General features: G+C 53.5%; 2 protein-coding genes across 2 annotated transcripts; one reads left to right on the plus strand and one right to left on the minus strand.

Annotated features, from left to right (window-relative positions):
- Nucleotides 1-1,647: 1,647 nt before the first annotated feature.
- LOC11175849 (mucin-2) lies at nt 1,648-13,835 on the plus strand. The gene is made up of 3 exons (XM_061645824.1): nt 1,648-2,418; nt 6,592-6,874; nt 10,887-13,835. Exons 2-3 carry the CDS (start codon nt 6,594-6,596, stop codon nt 13,096-13,098), a joined length of 2,493 nt encoding a protein of 830 aa, XP_061501808.1. The 5' UTR covers nt 1,648-2,418; nt 6,592-6,593; the 3' UTR covers nt 13,099-13,835.
- Nucleotides 13,539-16,106, minus strand: LOC11176074 (uncharacterized). Its single transcript, XM_003436093.2, has one exon. It carries the CDS (start codon nt 15,800-15,802, stop codon nt 13,880-13,882), a length of 1,923 nt encoding a protein of 640 aa, XP_003436141.1. The 5' UTR covers nt 15,803-16,106; the 3' UTR covers nt 13,539-13,879.
- Between the last annotated feature and the right edge of the window lie 1,941 nt (nt 16,107-18,047).

The raw sequence follows: 18,047 nt of genomic DNA on the forward strand, positions 1-18,047 counted from the left end.
AGTGTTACCACTAACAACATAATAACGATCGCGCGAGCGCGCGAGCGCTCCGGAACAATTATCCGGCCGGACTTTCGAAGTTAAAGTGACGATGTTTGCCGCGAGGTCAGCGAACAGTGCTCGCCTTTGCGCCGTGGTCAGGGTCGATCACCAACAGCACAGCACACCGGCAGCGGCCGGTGGTCAAGCACCCCGTGATGGACTCTCAAAGGCAGCGCGCCAAATTGCCTTCCGCTAGCACCGTTTTAGTGCATCTTAGTGCGACTCGGTGGTACTTTTCCTTCTTTGCCTAAGCGCAAAACCGGGACCCTGGTTACACCGGACAATTCCCAAGGATGCACAGCCCAGGGTGGCTCGAACAAATAAACATTCATTTCACGGTTGGGTTGCTTTATGCGTGTCTAAACAGCGAATAGTGGCTAACAGGGGAAGCTTCTGGAGGTAGCAGGTTCTTGGAGAGAGTGAGCCGTTTGGCTAGCTTAGAATGCTTAAGAGATGCCGGTTAGTCGAAGATGGGATAGGAGGATGATGCAGGAGCTGGAGCGATGCAGGGTTAATTACCCTACTCATCAGCTGCTAACCGTTCAGCGGCCGTTCGGTAAAGGGTTTGCGGGAACGAGAATGCAAGAAAATCATACAAACCTGTACAGATTTGATTTGTGGTCTCATGCCTCGGCATGCCATTGCTGCGTGTCTGCATGTGTAATGTGCTGGCATGTGTGCGGCTGAAGGGAAGGATGCACCCGATCCCCCCACTCCCCGCCCCCTTGAGTCACGATTTACTCACGCCAACTTCAACGCAGCTGTTGATAGATCATGATGGTTCGAGAAGCCAGAGATATTTGAACGAAATATCGAGCTGCAGATACATTGAGTGGCGAACGTTGATTGTTTCCAGTGTCTGAAAATGATAGAAGATGTGAAATAACTAAAATATTCTTGTACTATATCAATTAAACTTAACAATATCATACTATTTGTTGAATATTGACATAAGATCATTAGTTCGTTCAGAGTTGTGTACGATCAATCCGTACGATCAATCCGTATCAATCCGTAGGTTTGACTATTTGTCCCATTTACCTATCCAGTTTGCTAACTATCAGTTTTATCTATAAAACTAGAATAGTAACAATCAACTCATAAGATAGTCATGTATTTGTATTTCTTCAACAAAAAACACAATACCCAACGTACAGTCATCTTGGACTGTACCCTTAACGCATAACTGAAATGATCTCCAAAGAAGGCTCAACCCCTTGGAATGTCTTAAGTACTGACTCGGCCGCCACAAACCAAAAATCTCTATCGATCTTAACCAATTCAAAAGATCTGGTAAGATCGCTTCCAACCTCCCGTAGCGATGTATTCCAAACCCATTCCGCTATACTTTCTCCCAACCCGGCTCCAAGAATGGTAGCGAACGCACACAACAAACACGAAGCACGAGAAGCCCGCCAGCCCACCAGCCCACCAGCCAGCCAGCTAGCCCCAAACCGGAGAGGCAACAACAGCCAGAGCGCCATCCATATGGAAGGGGGTTGGGGCGTGCTGAGGGAGCTGCATGATGCGCGAGAGCAAGCAGAGACAGACAGAGGCAGCGGCAGAAGAAATTGTGTAAGTTGCTTCTTTTTATCTGCCACGGAACCGCACGTTCCGGTTCCAGTCTGCAGTCGATATTCAACCCGAACGGACGTACGAAGCAGAACCTGGTTCGTACGCGCGCAACAGGCAAAGCAGAAGAGGAGCGAATTCTGGAGTGCCCCCCGGGGAAAGGTGTCCAACTTTCCCAAACAAAAACTGTGCCCAATCGATTGAGGCGCTGACGGTTCAGCTACAAGTGAGTTTGAGTACTTCTTGCGCTCGGTGCTATACACCTTGGTTGGCATAGTAACGTACGGTTTTGATGCGGATGGGCGTAGCCCCTCTGTCCCAGATAGTAGGCGAGTTCTGGGTGCTTGTGAGAGCATCAGAGAGGTCATCTAGGACACTTTCAACGTGAGTAGGGGAGCCAAAGCCCCCGAAGCGAAAAGATTTGTGGACTTGGTTATTCGGAGTGCGCGAGTGATAGAATAGCGTGTGTGATTTTGTGTGCTCTTCTACAGTGCTATCTCGCTAGCAAAGTGATCCTCGCGGTAGACCAAGTTTGTTGTTGGTACGGACATTGCAGTGCATTGAATTCCGTGCATTCCGTTCCATTCCCTGTGGGCGAGTAGTGCTCTCGAAAGTACTGCCGATTCAGAAGGAAAGTAGAACTACACAGCCCTGCCTCCCAGTAGGCGACAACGAACCGGACCTCATCGGTGTGTTTGGTCGTCGACTTCTGTTCTTCGTCCGTGCGTTCGTTCGTTCGTTCGTTCGTACGGCTGTTCCACGTTTCTTGCGGTCATCGTGGACCACAACCACCACACTATAACGGTAAGAATCTCTAGGTGTAAGCCTGTTGCCTAGAATGTTGGTCACTGCTCTGTGGAGGCCAACGGTGGCCGCTCCATCTGCACTGGTTCCCTCTTTTGCAAACGCGTAACACACATTCAAATGGCTTCTTGCTCTCGGACTTGTTAAAAAAACGTTGGGTAGGAACACACAACACAACAACAACAACAAAACACGGTGTACGAGAGAAAAGTTTACGCCCTCTTCTTCATTCGCTGCTGGACGGCTTTAACGACAAAATTGATGAAATAGACAGAAAAAAACACAAGCACACAGAGATTCATGGCTGAGATCTTGGATGCTTTGCTTTGGTACGGTGTTTGTGAGTTTGTGTATGTGTGTGTGTCTATCTGTCGTTCGAGAGAAGCTTCTTGACGACGATGCTCCATCGAAGTAGGCTAACTGATGACGTGCGACTACGTCCCCGCCCCCGGCGGTCGCAAGTGCGCTGGTGTGAATGAACTTTGCCTTTAGTGGTTGTGGCCAAACGGGAATGAGGCCGTCTGCCGTCTGTGCCCGGCGCAAGGGAACGCAGCAGAATATTGCGACCCCTTTCGGGAAAAACCGTTTTGGAACGCCTGCATTTGGGGAGCAGGAAGCAAAGCTCCACATTCCGTTTTTGGGTAATCGTTATTAAATGACGATCGCCGTGCCGCCGAGACGACGAACGCCACGGTGTGTCGTTTCATGGCGATCTAACTGTACCCCCTTGTGGGGATGATCCATTGCAAAAAGAATGCAATAATTAGTCGAAAGTGTGTGTGTGTGTGTGTGTGTGTGTGTGTTTGTTTGCATTTGTATGAAAAAAAGCCCCAGCGACATAGCGACTATGGTCACCGCACCCGACAGTGACGGGCGGTTGGCTGGGACTCCCTCGTCGGTCGGTTTTCGTATGGTAATAACTTAATCGATCGTTAAAGCGTCACCGCTCGGGAGAAAGTAGTGACCTCATGCGCGAGTTGTACGCGACGGCAACAAACGTGGCTAGCGGAGAGTAGTGCGGGCGGGAAAACGCGGCGCAGCGCGTTGAGCTTTGTTGTGAAGGCGTGCAAGCATGTTCAACGCTACCGCAAGCGACGAACCCTTTGCGCGAGCCCCAAACCGTTTGTGTCCGTTTTCAAACACACAGACACACAATTCGCTTTGCATGTTTTTCTTTCTTATTTTTTAATGGTTAACCTCGTTTTGCTTGCCGAGGCATATTTTTACCTCTACCCGGAATGAATTTTTGATGCGCTTTTTTGTGGTTTTTAGGGCTTCCCTCGCACATTCAATTGAAAACAAATTTCTCTCGCCCGATAACAAATGAAATCGAACCGGATCGAAACGGATATCGTTTGCTGATGATGATGATGATGGCGCATCCTTTCCACGGCTCGTTCGATAGACGCATTAAAGATGACCCAAAAAAAAAAAAATCAGCCTCCCTCTCGATACAATTGTCCTCGCAAACGCAAACACTGTGCGCCGTGTTCGTTTCCATACACCCATAAGCTTCCGTAGCCCGGGAGGAGAAAGTGTAACACGCCAACACCTTATTCTCAACAGCCACGGCGCATTCCCGGCATGGCGCCCTGGCCCCTCCGCTGAACAATACGGTGGGGGGCTAAGCGGAAGAAACGGGGTTGGTTCTCACGCATCTCGGCCAACGAGTCGCGATTGTAATCGGACGATAAGGCGGGTAAACTGAATCGCACTGATTAACCTGAATTTCCGAGCCCCAGAGCCTTGGCGGCTGTGTCGCGCCGATGGCACCCTTCCCACTGGAAAGATGGGCAACGGTGCGTGTGAGCGGCGACAGAACCCATTGTGTTTTTGGCCCACGGAGCAAAGAAAATATCCGACGTAGTAAGCCAGCAAAGCATGTCAAAAGTAGGGAGCTTGTCGCGCTGGCATGGCAATCATATGCGCACGGCACAAGAACAGAAGCCTGGCGGTTGTAGCCCACATTTGCCACCCCGGGAAGGGAGATGCTCCTCCCTTGTAGGACCTCCTTGGGGAGTGTTTGTCACTGGAAAACAGTGCGCATTTATTGCTGCACTGTTTAAATGGTTCCGTTTTTTATGATTCAACACCCGTCCGGGCGCGCACCTGGCCGGAACAACGCGAGGCACTCATAAAACTAGCTCATGCTTGAAGCCATACCCCGGGAAGCCATTGCATGACTGTCGGTTTTGGGTAAATATTGTCTTTTGTCGGATTTGCATCCGTGAGCGTTTGTTTTTGCATGCACTTTTAGAAACGGGGTTTTAAATGGTTGCGTTCAGTACCATTTAAATGCATTTACTTTTTGCTGTGTGGTTGTGGGTTTTGTTTCTTCTACACGCGATCACCACTGTCCGATTGCAACCGATCGTTGTTATCTCTCCGCCGGGCCAAGAGCACTTTCAGCACGGGAGATTGCTATAATAATGGGTATGTTTGTCCGAGCAGCCCTCTGCATGGTCTGTAGCATAAGGTATGGAGCGCCACGTTTCACAGAGTGAAGAAGAGAGATGGACAGCAAGAAGGGAGAAGCAGAAATGCTTACGTACAGGGAGGGAGGCGGGGAAGGGAAGGGGCATAATATCGTAACGGGATTTCCCTGGGTTCGCACCGGCCAGGAGTTCATGAACTTGAAAACGAAACCAATGATCTGGGACCGACAGGGAAGTAGGGGGAGACCGGTGTAGCCAGCCAGGGCTGCATGTATGCTGACCGGAACATCCAGCTGTCTTTGGTGGATGCGTGATTTGTTTTGCTGCTGCCGAACGGGAAATTGGGCGCGCTTCACACACCGTCCAAACGTGTGGGAACGAATGATCGTGCTCGATCGAGGGAGCCGCAGCAGCAGCAGCAGCAGTTGTTGGCTCTACACACAAACACGCAAACACACACTTGATGTCCAAAGAGCTGAAGATCAAGTTCAAGGTACTGTAGGGGAGTTTCAGCTGGCTGCGATCGTGCTATGTGCCGAGGAGGAGGAAACGAGTTGCACCCAAAAACTGCTCGACTCTCCAAACAGGCGACGAACGCCTAGACGGATTCGAGATGGGTGCTAAAGGGTGCGTTACGTCGAGAGGTGCGTACGCTGCATTATGCAACACACGATTGCGTGAAGTCGGAATGGACAGGAACAGATCACCCAACCAGTCATCCGAGGCGTCATCAACGTTTTCAACGATTGCAGCCATTCCAAGGACCGGAGATCTCGACGGGAGAATTCGAATGTGTGTGTGTGTCGTATAGTACAGCAGAAAGTAGTACATCGGTCCATGAACGACGACAAAATGAGGGTATGTGGAGGAGAAGGAAAGGTGCTTTGGTTCGATCAACGATCGTCTTTCCCGACCTCCTCTGCCCACCTAGTGTCTAACCCAGTCCCAGAGTACATTGGAAGATTTAGGTCAGATCGCGCCGTGTTCACCTTCCTTCCTAATATTTAACGGTGCATCATATGGGAAGCGGAGAGAGGGCACACATATACGTACACAATCACACACGTACGTAAACGCTGTTTATCTCTTTAGGGATGCTTATACCTTCACGTAACGCGTACACGGGGCCTATTGTTGTGCAAAACAAACAAAAGTACAGGAAGGGGCCAAGGAAGAGCAGTGAGGGGGAAGAAATGAAGGGTGACTCCCGTTTGTCTCCTCTACCCTCGGCGGGGAGGCTATCTCTTTTCGGGAAATCGTGCAGTCGGCTGGTTAGCACATTCTTTACCGTAAACGAGGTTATGCCGTGCTCCACACTTGGCATTGGCTTTGGAGTGCGACTTGCGAAAGGGGACGGTTGAACGTCCTTTACGGTATGCGTGCCTTCGAGAGGAAAGAGAGTTAGGTAAGAAGAAGAAGAATAGAGAGAGGTATAAGGAAAGGCGGAAATAGGTGACATAATTCGATTGACCAGTGCGTGCCCGTTATGAATGTGCGCGCGCGCGGTGAACGGTTCTTGCAGCGCGTGTTGAAATTCGTCAGCCGTGCAACTGTTGATTGATCGATAGGGGTTGGCCTTCGGGGTTAGATGGGTGATTCAGTGTTTAGTGCTGTCGGAAAGGGCTTCAGCTTCTGGCCATGGAATGTTCTTTTGCGCTCCACATCTTCCATTCCTAACAGAAATCTCTTGAACTGGAACTAATTCAGGGCATCCAATACATCTAATTCTCCAATACAGAAATGAGACCGATCGTAGTTTGCGCGCTAGTCCTGCTGCTCGTCAGCCCGGCCCTAGCACGGCCCAACCTGGTGGAACCGATCTATCTGCGCCGGCGCAGCAACCCGCTGGAGATCGTGGAGGAAAGCGTCGAGTCGGGCAGCGTGCAGCCGCACGACCCGTCGGCAACAACGCCGAGCAGCTCCGAGCAGTCGTCGACCGGCCGGACGGAAGCAGCGACCACCAGTGCAGCGACCACCGACGGCAGCACCACCAGCGCCAGCACCTCCACGCACCAACCAAGGTACCAAACTACTAACGATGGTCTCTCTAGCGATAGTTTAATCAAGGAATTTCTACTAAAAAACCTGGCCAACCTGCAGGGCCAGTCACCGGTGCCGGTGGCAGCACCGGTCCCGGTCGATGGGGCCGGTTCCGAAGAGCAGAACACGCTCCGCTCGGTGTCGCTTGGGGGGTTGGGCTATTCGCCGCGGCCGAGCTGGGACCCGCCGGAGAGTGCGTACGTCTATCCGATCAAGAGCCAGTATCCGGCACCGTTGGAGGTGGAAATTGGTCAAAAGCGTAAGCCGGTCATCCACAAGATCATTACGAAGTGGTCGGACAAGACGTCGGATGTGTTCAATGTGGACTACGAACCACCGTCCGGTGTCTCGCTGCTGCGACCCTCGAGTCAGATCTATTCCACCTTTGGTGTGACAAAGCCGGCAGATACGCCGGTGGAGCAGGAACAGTTTTACGGTGGCATCACCCCCGGATCACCGGAAGTTCTCTCGACAAACTTCCACACACCGTCGGAGGAGGTGTACCAGGCGGGTCCAGGACCGATCGTGAGCGATCAGCTGATTCCAGTCAGCTCGTCCGGCACAAAGCACAAGAAGCACAAAAAGAAGAACAAAATCAAGATCACAATCAAACCCACGACGTCACCCTATGGAGGGCCCGTGAAGGTCACTCAATCGCAACCGCAGGCCGATCCGGACCGTCCAGATGCGGTGTACTCGGGTGAACAGGTTGGAGCGGGTTGGAATCCGTACGAAGATCCGTACGAGGACCCAGTCGATGATGCGAACCCTTACGACGAGGCAGGCAATCTGAAGGGAGAAGGTGTGACGGACGCGGTGTCGGACTGTAACGAAATTACGATCTCGCTAAACGGTAAGCAGGGCTGCAACGATATACAGATCGCGATCAACGACGCCAACCCGAGCCCGACCAAGCAGGGCGAGCTGACGAAACTCGGTCCGGGAACGGCTGGTGCAGTGCCGGGAGCGGCCGTAGTAGCGGCTGGAGCTGCAGCCGCCGGAACGGCCGGTGCTCTGTCTGCTGCGCCCCAGGCAGCAGCCGTCCCAGCGGCGGCTGTTGCGAGTGACGTGGCGTTTGCGGCTCCGTTGGCGGCGGCTGCTCCACTAGCCGCCAACCCGATCGTGCCGGTAGTCCCAGCCGCCGTACCAGCTCCGGTTTCTAGCTTCCTCAACACACCGATCAGCAGCCTGGTGAGCAACATCATCCGGCCGCCGGTACGTATCGGGGCGGCCGGGCAACCGGCGGCTACCATCGGCAACGGGATCGGTGCGAACCAGAACAAGCTGAAGCCGACCAAGCAGGGCAAACCGTCGCACGACCATGGTTCCTCCTCGCTGCTTCCCGACGTGTCGCACGCCCTGCTCGGCATGATGGCGGCCGTGTCCGCCATGACACCGATGAACATGTTCGTGCTCGGCATGACCAGCCTGCCCGTGCTGGCCATGATCGTCGGTACGGTGGCGGCTGGTATGTATATGTACAAGTTTTACTATCCGACGCCGGTGCGCCATTACAGCACGACGGTGCTGGTGCAGAAGAAACCGCCCGTCTCGTACCACTGGATACGGAAACCGGTACGGCGGCCCGTTTATCGGCGGCCAATCCACGTCGGGTCTTCGTGGACGGATTACGATCCACACAGTTGGGGCCCGGCCGCCAGCTGGGATAATGATCGGCGGAGTATGCGCCAGCACAGTGATCCGTACCGGCGGCACAAACCGACCAGCCCAGCCAGTAGCAGTAGTTCCACCGTTTCAAGTTCCCGCGTCCGATAACACACCACCCAAAACCCCTTTTCCACCACTTGCAGCGTGCCAACTGGACCTCGGAAATGCCCCAGGCTTTGAGTTTTTAGTAGAACATTCCTTGCGCGACACTTACGGACAATTACCTGACATACGACACACTTAAACACATACAGACAGACACAAACCAATGTACCGATTAGTCAATAACCATCCAAACCCAAAACAAACAAAAAACAATACCGCAACCATGTAGTAGCATGAAGTAGCATGGCCTGTGTCCTTTAGCTTCTAGATTGTAAGATGTTATTTGTTAGTGTGTAGAGCTCGTATCTTGCTAGAAGTATGTAGCATTTGTCCGTAAAACTAATTCCACCTGCATGCATGCGATCGAACGATCGGCGCCGCTCGATTTCCTAAACCATCTCATCTCATCGGTGTATTACATCTCTCGAAACCCATCGCAAACATACGCTGCATCGCCTTGCAAAAGCTGCTTACAAATGGCTTCTTCTCATCTCAGCATTAGGCCGCATTTCGCTTCAGACTCTCGCCGATGTATGTACTTCATTCACACCATTCCTTTTTACACGCTTTTCCACACCCGCCAGGGGAGCGTTACTGAAAGTGTTTGAAAAAGAGAGACACAGAAAGAGAAAGAGAGAGAGAGGGCGAATGTTCGATTTGTTTTGTAGACATAATTAGTGTAATTTCAGTATTCACAGCTCCCAAGTATCATAGCGCAAAGCAGCGCTCGAACTAATCGAACGAACAAGCTAGGAACGATGGAGAGCCACCGCCGCAGCAGCGGCGTGTTTAATAGTTTTATTAGCCGACCCGAGAGTACCGGTTAATGGTCTCTGGCCTGGTCTGAGTCCGGGGTCCTCTGGGTCGAGATTCGGAGCTACTTAGTGCAATATAAGTATACGTAAATCAAAGGCGGCCTCCGTGTACACACCTCAGAGCAAGGGAGAGATAGCGAGGGACAGTCGCAGTCACACTTGCCGACCCGGACCGGCGGAGGATGATGATCATCGTAATTTCAGTCCAGCATTTGGAGTTAATTGCCCCTCGCCGGTGTTGGTGGGTTTTCGCGAGCCAGTCGCGCTACCCGCTATCCGCATCTGACCTGACGTTTGTGAAAGCGTTTGACAATCGATCGAGGCATGCTGCGGAGTGGAGACTGAAGCGAGATGCTAAGAGCGCGTTCAGGTCTTGGGGAGGTTGTTATCCTCTTGCTTCTTCTCGCTGATCGCTGATATCGCTTTCACGCGCGGTGTACTTTTTGTTGTTGCAGCATTTCAAGATTGAGATGAGTGAGATCTTGCCGATGATGTATCCTATTATCTGGTCTTTTCAGTGTGTGTAAGGCATCGCTGCTTATTATATATAGCATTTCTCCTTGCTGCCAGGCAAACAACTCATTTTAGTTCTAGTTCTCTGTAGTGTGTAGTGGTTTTAAGCAAAAAATGGTAAGCTAGTAACTCGTAGATTAAGAAGCATGAAGCAGCGTGATAGTACTGTAGAGCGCATGTAGAACACGGCGTATCAATCGCCCACAGTACAGGAGAGGATGGATTTCAGATTGAACGTTTAGTTGCGTAGTAAGATGAACAAACGATAATAAGCGCATGGACTGCATGGAAACACCTGTAAATCGTTAGGCTGTAGAGGGTAGTACTTTTAACTCGTAACTTTAGTTTATCCGCTCGTACCTTCGCGTTCCGGGCGACCTTAGCATGTAAGCGCATGTGCATGTGGCCTCGTTCGTACTGTAATGTAAACCCGCTGATCGAAATGTAGATTTGCTAATAGTGTGATCAGCATCCAAAAACCAACCAAGTACCGTGACTAACAAAAAACCAATAAAACGATTATCAAGTACCTCCGCATAACACCCCTTGCAATTGAACATCATGTTATTTCTTGCTGTACAAACAAAAAAGCCACGTTTACCCCATCGAACGATCGTTCGCGCCGATGCTTGGCTGCGATGCGATCCCTTTCTTTTTCACTTCCTCTTTGCATACCTTTCCTCCTTCCTCTTTGCATGAATAGTTAAGTAGCCGGCCTCACGGCTTGCATGATCTGCATGATTAGAACGTAGCAGGGGGGGGGGGGGGGAAAGGGAAGATGATCAAATGAAACCCACTCCATGGCCTGCTGGGCCATTGGCCCAAACACACACAGGATCGATCCAAAGTTGCGTGGCGTTCTAGAAATATATCTATCTTCTTCTCATTGCAGCTACGCGTTCAAGCGTCCCGAGCTGCTGAAGACAAAGCTAGGCACGTCCGGGTTCGTGGTGTCCACCAGCACGAAGGTACTAACCGGTGGGGCGAGTGCCGCTTCCGGTGCGTCCCAAACGCGCCCCCGTCCGGCCCTGCTGACCGGATCGGGCGAGGCGAAAGCGCACGATCAGCTCACGCTTTTCGATCGCTTCGGCGGCCATGCCGGGGTGGCGGAACCGATGACGGACGAAGAGTACCAGAACGAGCTGCACCGGGCGACGGAACGGCAGCCTCCGCGAACGACCACCCCGAGGGAAGGGCTTTCCACCTGGGTGCTGCTGTCCGGCAGTGAGTCGAGCGAAATGAAGGGCGAATCAACCAGCACGCCCCGGAAGCCGCAGGTAATGACGACGACCACCACGACAACCACCACGAGCACGCCGAAGACAACGACGAAACGCTTCCAGCCGAGCACTCGGCGTGTCATGCAAACGACCCCTGCCCGTCCTGCCCGGACGACCACAACAACCCCAAGCAGTGTCAATTCGGAGGAAAAGAAGGAAAAGCCCAACAAACCGGGTCCGAAGCAGAAGATCGTTTCGACCACCCTGAAGCCGGTGATCGTGAAGAAGGTGAAGAAGCCGCCGACGACTACCACAACGACTACCACAACGACGCCCAAGCCAACTACCACTACCACCATCCCCACCACGACAACCACCGAGATGGTCATTACCGAGCAGAGTGCCTCAACGGTGGCCAACGATCTGCTGGCGGCCGTCACCGACGACAGCTCGATCGAATCCTCCACCTTCCTGATACTGGAACCGAAGGACGCACAGTTCGATCTGCCCGAGGATCGCTCGCCCTCGAAAACGGCCCCAGCCGCCGGCAGCAAACCGGCGAAGAAGCCAAGCCGCAAACCGGCCGCCAAAGCGCCGGGCAAGAAGAAGCCGGCGAACAAGAAAACGCGCAAACCGGAAGTGAAGGACGTGCTGCCGGGCGACAAGAAGCCGGGCAACAAGAACAAACCCGTCTCGACGCAGATCATCAACTATCTGTCGCGCGAGGTCATGCCGACGGTGGGCGTCGGGCTGGTCGGGCTGGTGATGGCCGCCGGGTTGGCTTCGTACTTCCTGGGCAGCCCGCTCGGTGCGCTGCGCCGTTCGGACGACCGGAAGGATGATCTGTACTACTCGAACTACGAAGAGTACGCTGGGGCGGACGGGCAGAACGAGGAGGACGTGTTCGGGAAGCTGATCGCGGGCATGCCGGATCGGTCGTACTACCGGAACAATGCGCCGGTACGGCGCCGCACCCAGGTGCAGCCGGTACGGACGGGCCACCAGTACTACCACGTGCAGCCGTACGCGGCCAACAAGTATCCGCACATTACGTACCGCAACCGGGCGTACGGTGGACCGGCGGCCGGTGGCCCCAGCGCTTCCGAGCCGATGTACACGAACGTGAACCGGCCGGCGCAGGCCCAGGCGCAGGCAAAGTCGCAGAACGAGTTCTTCTACAACACGCCACCGACGCCGCACTACCCGATGCGCACGGTTTCGGCCGAGGCGCCGATGCATCAACCGGCCGCACCAGTGTACAGCTCTGCGGCATCCTCCCAACCAGCAACGACAATCGCCACCACAACAACAACCGCGGGAAGTCCTCCAGCTGACACCAATTTCAACACGGCAGCTGAGCCGATGGTCGAGCCCGAGCACGAAATGATGCCCAATCCGGAGGCCTACTCCTCGGAGCACAGCCCCGAGCACCATGCGCAGTACGTGGTGGGGGCAAGCTACTCGGACAGCATGCTGGACATGATCAACTCGGCGCCGGTGCCGGAGCATGGACCGCGGCGAAAGCGGCGTGCTGTGATGGAGGCCGATGGGGACGAGGAGGAGTTTGAAAACGAGATCGATGTGGATGAGGATCGTCCGAAAGACGATCAGACGACCAGCCATCCGGGAGAGGCGGCGGAGATGAGCTTGTCCGAGGGAAGCGAGACCACGGTCGGACCGAGCACGAGCACGACGACCGAAGCGCACCGGTACACGTGGGGCGACTTTATCCGAAACACGGTCGAGCGCAAGGTGGCGATGGGCATTCACTTCCTCCAGCACGTCACGAGCGACTTTCAGCGATATCTGAACGGTGTGCATGATCGGTTCACAGTGCAGCAGCACCACAATCACACCGGCTCCGGGGACACGCGTCGGCATTAGCGAGTAGCGACAGTATTATAGAACGACACACACACGCACGCACGCACGCAGGTTCTGAACCTACGCGACCTATGGGATTGAGGATAGAATTCTCGACACAGACACACGGGGCCCCACACGCGGCGCCGAGAGCTCTCTTCTGATCTTGTAGGTCGTCCGAACTGAACCGATCGCACGATGGCGATCAAACTAAAGTACACAGACAAAGGCTTTCCTTTCACCCATTCTGGTGGTGTGTGTGTGTGTGTGTCGGTGTATATGGGTGGAAGCAAATTTTATTTATTTTTCTCGCACACCTCCTAAGCGCACCCTTTGGTTGTAGCTGCGTAGCGATGATTGTATCGCACGACAATGGCGCTGATTAGTGTTTTCGTCGTCGTCCAATGGAGTTTCGTTTCGGGTCATTGTTTTAGGGACATCCGAAAATACAAAAAGAAGGACACATGCACACACTCCTGGCACCAATTGGTAACGATGCGGCGGCATTTTGTTTGTTGGTGTATTTTACGCATTTATTTACAAATCCTTTTACAGGGTTGGTTGTGTACCGAGTTAAATATATCAAAAACAAACAGGTGAAACATAAATAAAAAAAAACGAAGGCTAACAAACGACGCCTACTTGGAAGGACATCTCCCGTACAGCGAGATCCCCCCTCCCGCGTTCTACAAAGCGCAAACATTTTTATATTATTTTTACGTACTTAAAGAAATAAATAAATTATCTCACACACTCGACACGGGCGTCACTTTACGCTTCAAATTTACTCCCACTCGAGGCTCTATTTCTTCTTCTTCCCGAGTACCATCGGTGCGAGGATGGCCATGGTGGCCGGTACCATGCCCGCCCCGACCGCCGCCAGCACGGCCGAACTGTCCTGGGCCGCATCGCGCCGCATCAGCGAGAATGCTTGCGGTGACCCGCCGGACGCGGACCCACCAGTGACTTTCGGATGCTTTTTCCTCTTCTGGCTGGGGCCGGTTGGATTGTCCGCCACGACGGTGCCTTTGCGCTTGCCGCCCTTCTGCTGCTTGACCGCATCCTCGACCGTCTGCGTCGAGGAGGACACCTCGATCAGCCCGTTGTGCGAGGTGGTCATGTCGTGCGCGTTCTTCATCGGTAGCACGGTCAGCTTGACCGTCTGGTGGCTGGTGGAGGCGGCAGGGGAGAACGTGATCGCTCGCTGGCCGTGTCGGCGTTTCGGGTACTGGTAGCCCTTGGTGGTGGAGATTAGCACCCACTCCCCGTTGCCCCGGTCGGGGTAGGAGACGGGGCGGACACGCTGACCGGTGGTATCCTGCCCGGCGCTGTAACCGTTGAACGGCCCCGCACGATCCGGTAATGTCCCTTTGGGGAAGTTTGCTGGCCGTCCGTCCGTTATGATGTCCCGATTGGAGATCGTTGGGTTGGGAGGACCCTGGTCGTGGTATGCTTTCATCGCATCGTATGGATTGCTCGTGTGCAGTGGGTGCTGTTGCTGCTGATCGTACCAACCATCAGCCAACTGTGGCTGTGGAGCTGGCGACGGCCTACTACGATCCGCATCCGGTCGCTCGCTGTACAGCGCCACCGTGGGACGTCTTCGGTTGTAGAACGATTCGGGAGGTGGTTGTGTTGAGCTTGGCACGCGGTTTACTGCACCCCCATACCCGTACCCATACCCATCGTCCTCCTCGCCGGTGTAGTAGCTGGACGCTCCGATAGAGCCGGACGTGGCCACCGGTTTGTATTTGGGCGTTTCTTCCGCCGCTCCAGCATTGCCTACCGTGTTCCAGTACTTGTCGAGCGCGTGCTGCATCGCCGTCACCTTGCCGGGCTGGTGTTTGTTCGACTCCGACGACGTGGCGTGCCACTTTGACACCTTGCTCTCCGACCACGGTACCGCTTCGAGCGTCACCCAACCGTCCTTAACGTTCCACGGGTGGTTTTTGTGGCCCGGGTGCGTTGGCTGAGATTGCGACGGGTAGGCAGCACTCTCCTGGTACCATCGCTTGTTGCTCCCACCACCACCACCACCGTGCCGCTCGTGTGTATCGGTGAACACAAACTCGTCCTCCACTTTTGGCTCATCCGGCCCTGGCGCACGCTCGCTGCCCTGGCTCGCGGCCTGAATAGCATCCAGGTGTGGCGGGACCCTGTTTCGGTACTGATTCTCGTCCCGCGTACCACCACCACCGGTACCTTCCTCGTCGTCGTCGTCAGCCGCTGCAACCTCGTTCTGATTTCGGTTAATGCTGTTGTTGATCATCGTGATCTCGTTCAGCCGCTTTCTCGTCGCGGAATCGGCGTTGCGCAGCTTCTCCGAGTACTCTTTGAGGAATTTGTTCAGCAGCTCGGGCGAGTAGAGGGTTTTTCGGCTTCCTGGCACGATTTGTTCACCCGAGCTGGCACTCTCCTGGGACGGGCGGCTCACACTGAGGCCGGTGCTGGTCCGGAAGCTGGTCGTAGGTCCTCCCGGTATTTGGACTTCCCGCGGGAACGTGTCCAACGGTGCCCGGTGATCGTACGGATCGGTCGCTTCGATGATCGTGATCGGTTTCGAGCCGGGCACCTCGATCTCGTACGTCGTAAAGTTCTTCGACGCCATGATAAGTTTGGGCGAGTTGGTAAAGTGTATCGTTTCGGCGGAAAGCCATCCAACGCCGAGCGAACACATCCACAGCACACACCAGTACCGCCACCAATCACTGAACCGATCACCCATTGCTCTCACTTGGATGATTCTCACTGTCTGCGTTGCGTTCTTCAATGTTCCCCTTTTCCAGCGATCGTTTTCCACACTAGCACGCCAAACACTAGCTTCGATCAATCGATCAACGGACCTTCGAGATCTTCGACACACGCACACACACACACAGCCAACGCTTTTGTACGATGAAACAGCGCTCGATTCTGACGGCTGCTGTCTACTGCTGCTGTCTGTCTCAGCGTCTAATCAATACTCGCACATCACGCCCAGGCGACTGAAGTGGCGGAGACTGGTTGTCCTACTAATATAGTTGACTTTCTTGGCTCGTACGCTTCGGTGTGTGAGCGCGCGCCCGACAACCGCGGGAAAAAAGGGGGTTGACGGCTCAGCTCAGCTGCCTGGAACGAGCCATCGAAGGCAGCGTTGACTTGTGGTGCCATTTCTTGCACCCGTTGCTTCTCGCCTCTCAGCGCCACCGCTCGAAGGAGCGGATGGAAGAAAATTGCATCCACCACTACACCCCTTCCCCGGCCTCCCTCCCCTCTCCCACCCAGGGCGGTGTAGGATGTTTGGTGACCGCGCATGACTTGCTCGAAGCCTCGACAAACCGACGGCGAACGACGCGATTGAGCTGGAAAAGAAAAAGAAAGCTCTTGCCGTGGCCGTGGAGAAAGAACTGGCGTTCCTTGACGCTGCAACATCCTCTCTCCCCCCCGCCCCCGCCATCACCACCCTATTTATGAAAGGGTGGCGGGGGCAAACACAACGAAAGAAAGAGAACCAATTTTCAATCTTACGCTCACGCGAAGGGCGTACAGCAGGGCACCGGTAAAGGTGAAAGTATACACAGAACGCTTGCGCGTGCTGACAAGCGCCCTTTGGGTGTGCGAGTATTGGTGTGAGCATGCCCGGTTCACCCGGTACCACCCATAAGGACCGTCTGCGCGCGGTCTTGCGGCGCGAGAAAATGGGAGCATTCGTTGACCCTTGGGCCACCGTGCGGCCATTGCTTTGTAGCGGGTGTGCAGTGTTTTTTGCCCCCACCCCCTGCTAACGGTGTCACAGGGATGACGGTGCAGAAGCAGGAGTGTCGATCCATCCAATCCATGGGAAACCGATTTTGAAGGTGCTCAGCTAAGCGAACGCCCGATGGGAAGTAGAGTTTGTTGGGTTTTTTTTTGGTGTAAAATCACCCCAAAAAAAGCAATCTTCAGATTGGGCCACCTGCCCTAGGTAAAATAACACATCAGTTCCGATTCGCCTGCCACGAAGGTTGAGCGGAAAATTATCAAAAACAATTGTAAAACGGGGCAGACAAACCCGCCCTGTTTGCTCTCACTTTTGATTTCGAGGCGTGAAAAATTATGCTCTCGGGAGTGGATCAGTGTCCCCTTCCCCTCGGGGCCCGTTGCCGGCGAACGGTAACGTGCGTCAAATCGTTCACGGTCACGGAACGGTGATCTAAACGGTGACAATATTATTTACCTCAGCAATTCATTTATCAAGTGAAGCAGCAGTCGGTAACTGGAAGGTGTGCCGATGATGGTGGGCACAGCGGGACCACGTGTTATGCTTTCACTGATCTTCCATAATGGTGATCGTGGGTGGGTTCTTGCTCGGTTCGGCGCCGTTAGCGTGCAATTATGCACCACCCCACTCCCTCGTATAGTTTAATTGGAAATTGCACGTGTGTTGCTATTTCTCAATCATTGCGAGCATAGAAAAGCGACATCGGTATCTGCGGATCATGGCTAATGTAGATACGGTGCGGCAACCAGCTACAGTTTCATTGGTTCCGATGCGTTGGATGAAAGGGAAATTTCTTGTAATGTTTGCATTACTGAGAGTTATGTTAAAAACGAATGACATCAAGAGAATAGAGGCGTTTTTAAAGGTAATCAAGCACATTGATGTACAATGGTGATGGTTTATTTTTTCAACAGAAATTGCTTAGTGTCGTTTTAAAAACACTAAGTGGCCGGACAGTCGTCAACTCGCATAACATGACCGTCATGCGGTCAAGCCCCAAATGGTCCGTGTTTCCACACGTAGCACTGACTGTCCTGCTATCGGTAAATCATTAAGTCACTGAAAGCCAAACCCACTAGTGGTTCAGGCAGGCCGTGACCGATAACGGTTGGTGTGCCGAAGAAGAAGAAGAATAAGAAGGAGAAGTTTTTAATAGTACATCGATCAAATCAATTTGATTGTAGTGAGTAAAAAAGAAGAAATTTAAAAATACTAACTGTGCAAAAGGCTT

This window comes from Anopheles gambiae, chromosome 2 (genome assembly GCF_943734735.2).
Source record: "Anopheles gambiae chromosome 2, idAnoGambNW_F1_1, whole genome shotgun sequence".
Classification (NCBI taxonomy): domain Eukaryota; kingdom Metazoa; phylum Arthropoda; class Insecta; order Diptera; family Culicidae; genus Anopheles; species Anopheles gambiae.

What these genes read in the sequence shown, in the direction of transcription:
- LOC11176074 (XM_003436093.2), bottom strand. Translation starts at nt 15,802, where the DNA reads ATGGGTGATCGGTTCAGTGATTGGTGGCGGTACTGGTGTGTGCTGTGG.
- LOC11175849 (XM_061645824.1), top strand. Translation starts at nt 6,594, where the DNA reads ATGAGACCGATCGTAGTTTGCGCGCTAGTCCTGCTGCTCGTCAGCCCG. An exon ending in ACCTCCACGCACCAACCAAG is followed by an intron (nt 6,875 to 10,886) that starts GTACCAAACTAC and finishes TTCTCATTGCAG; the next exon opens with CTACGCGTTCAAGCGTCCCG.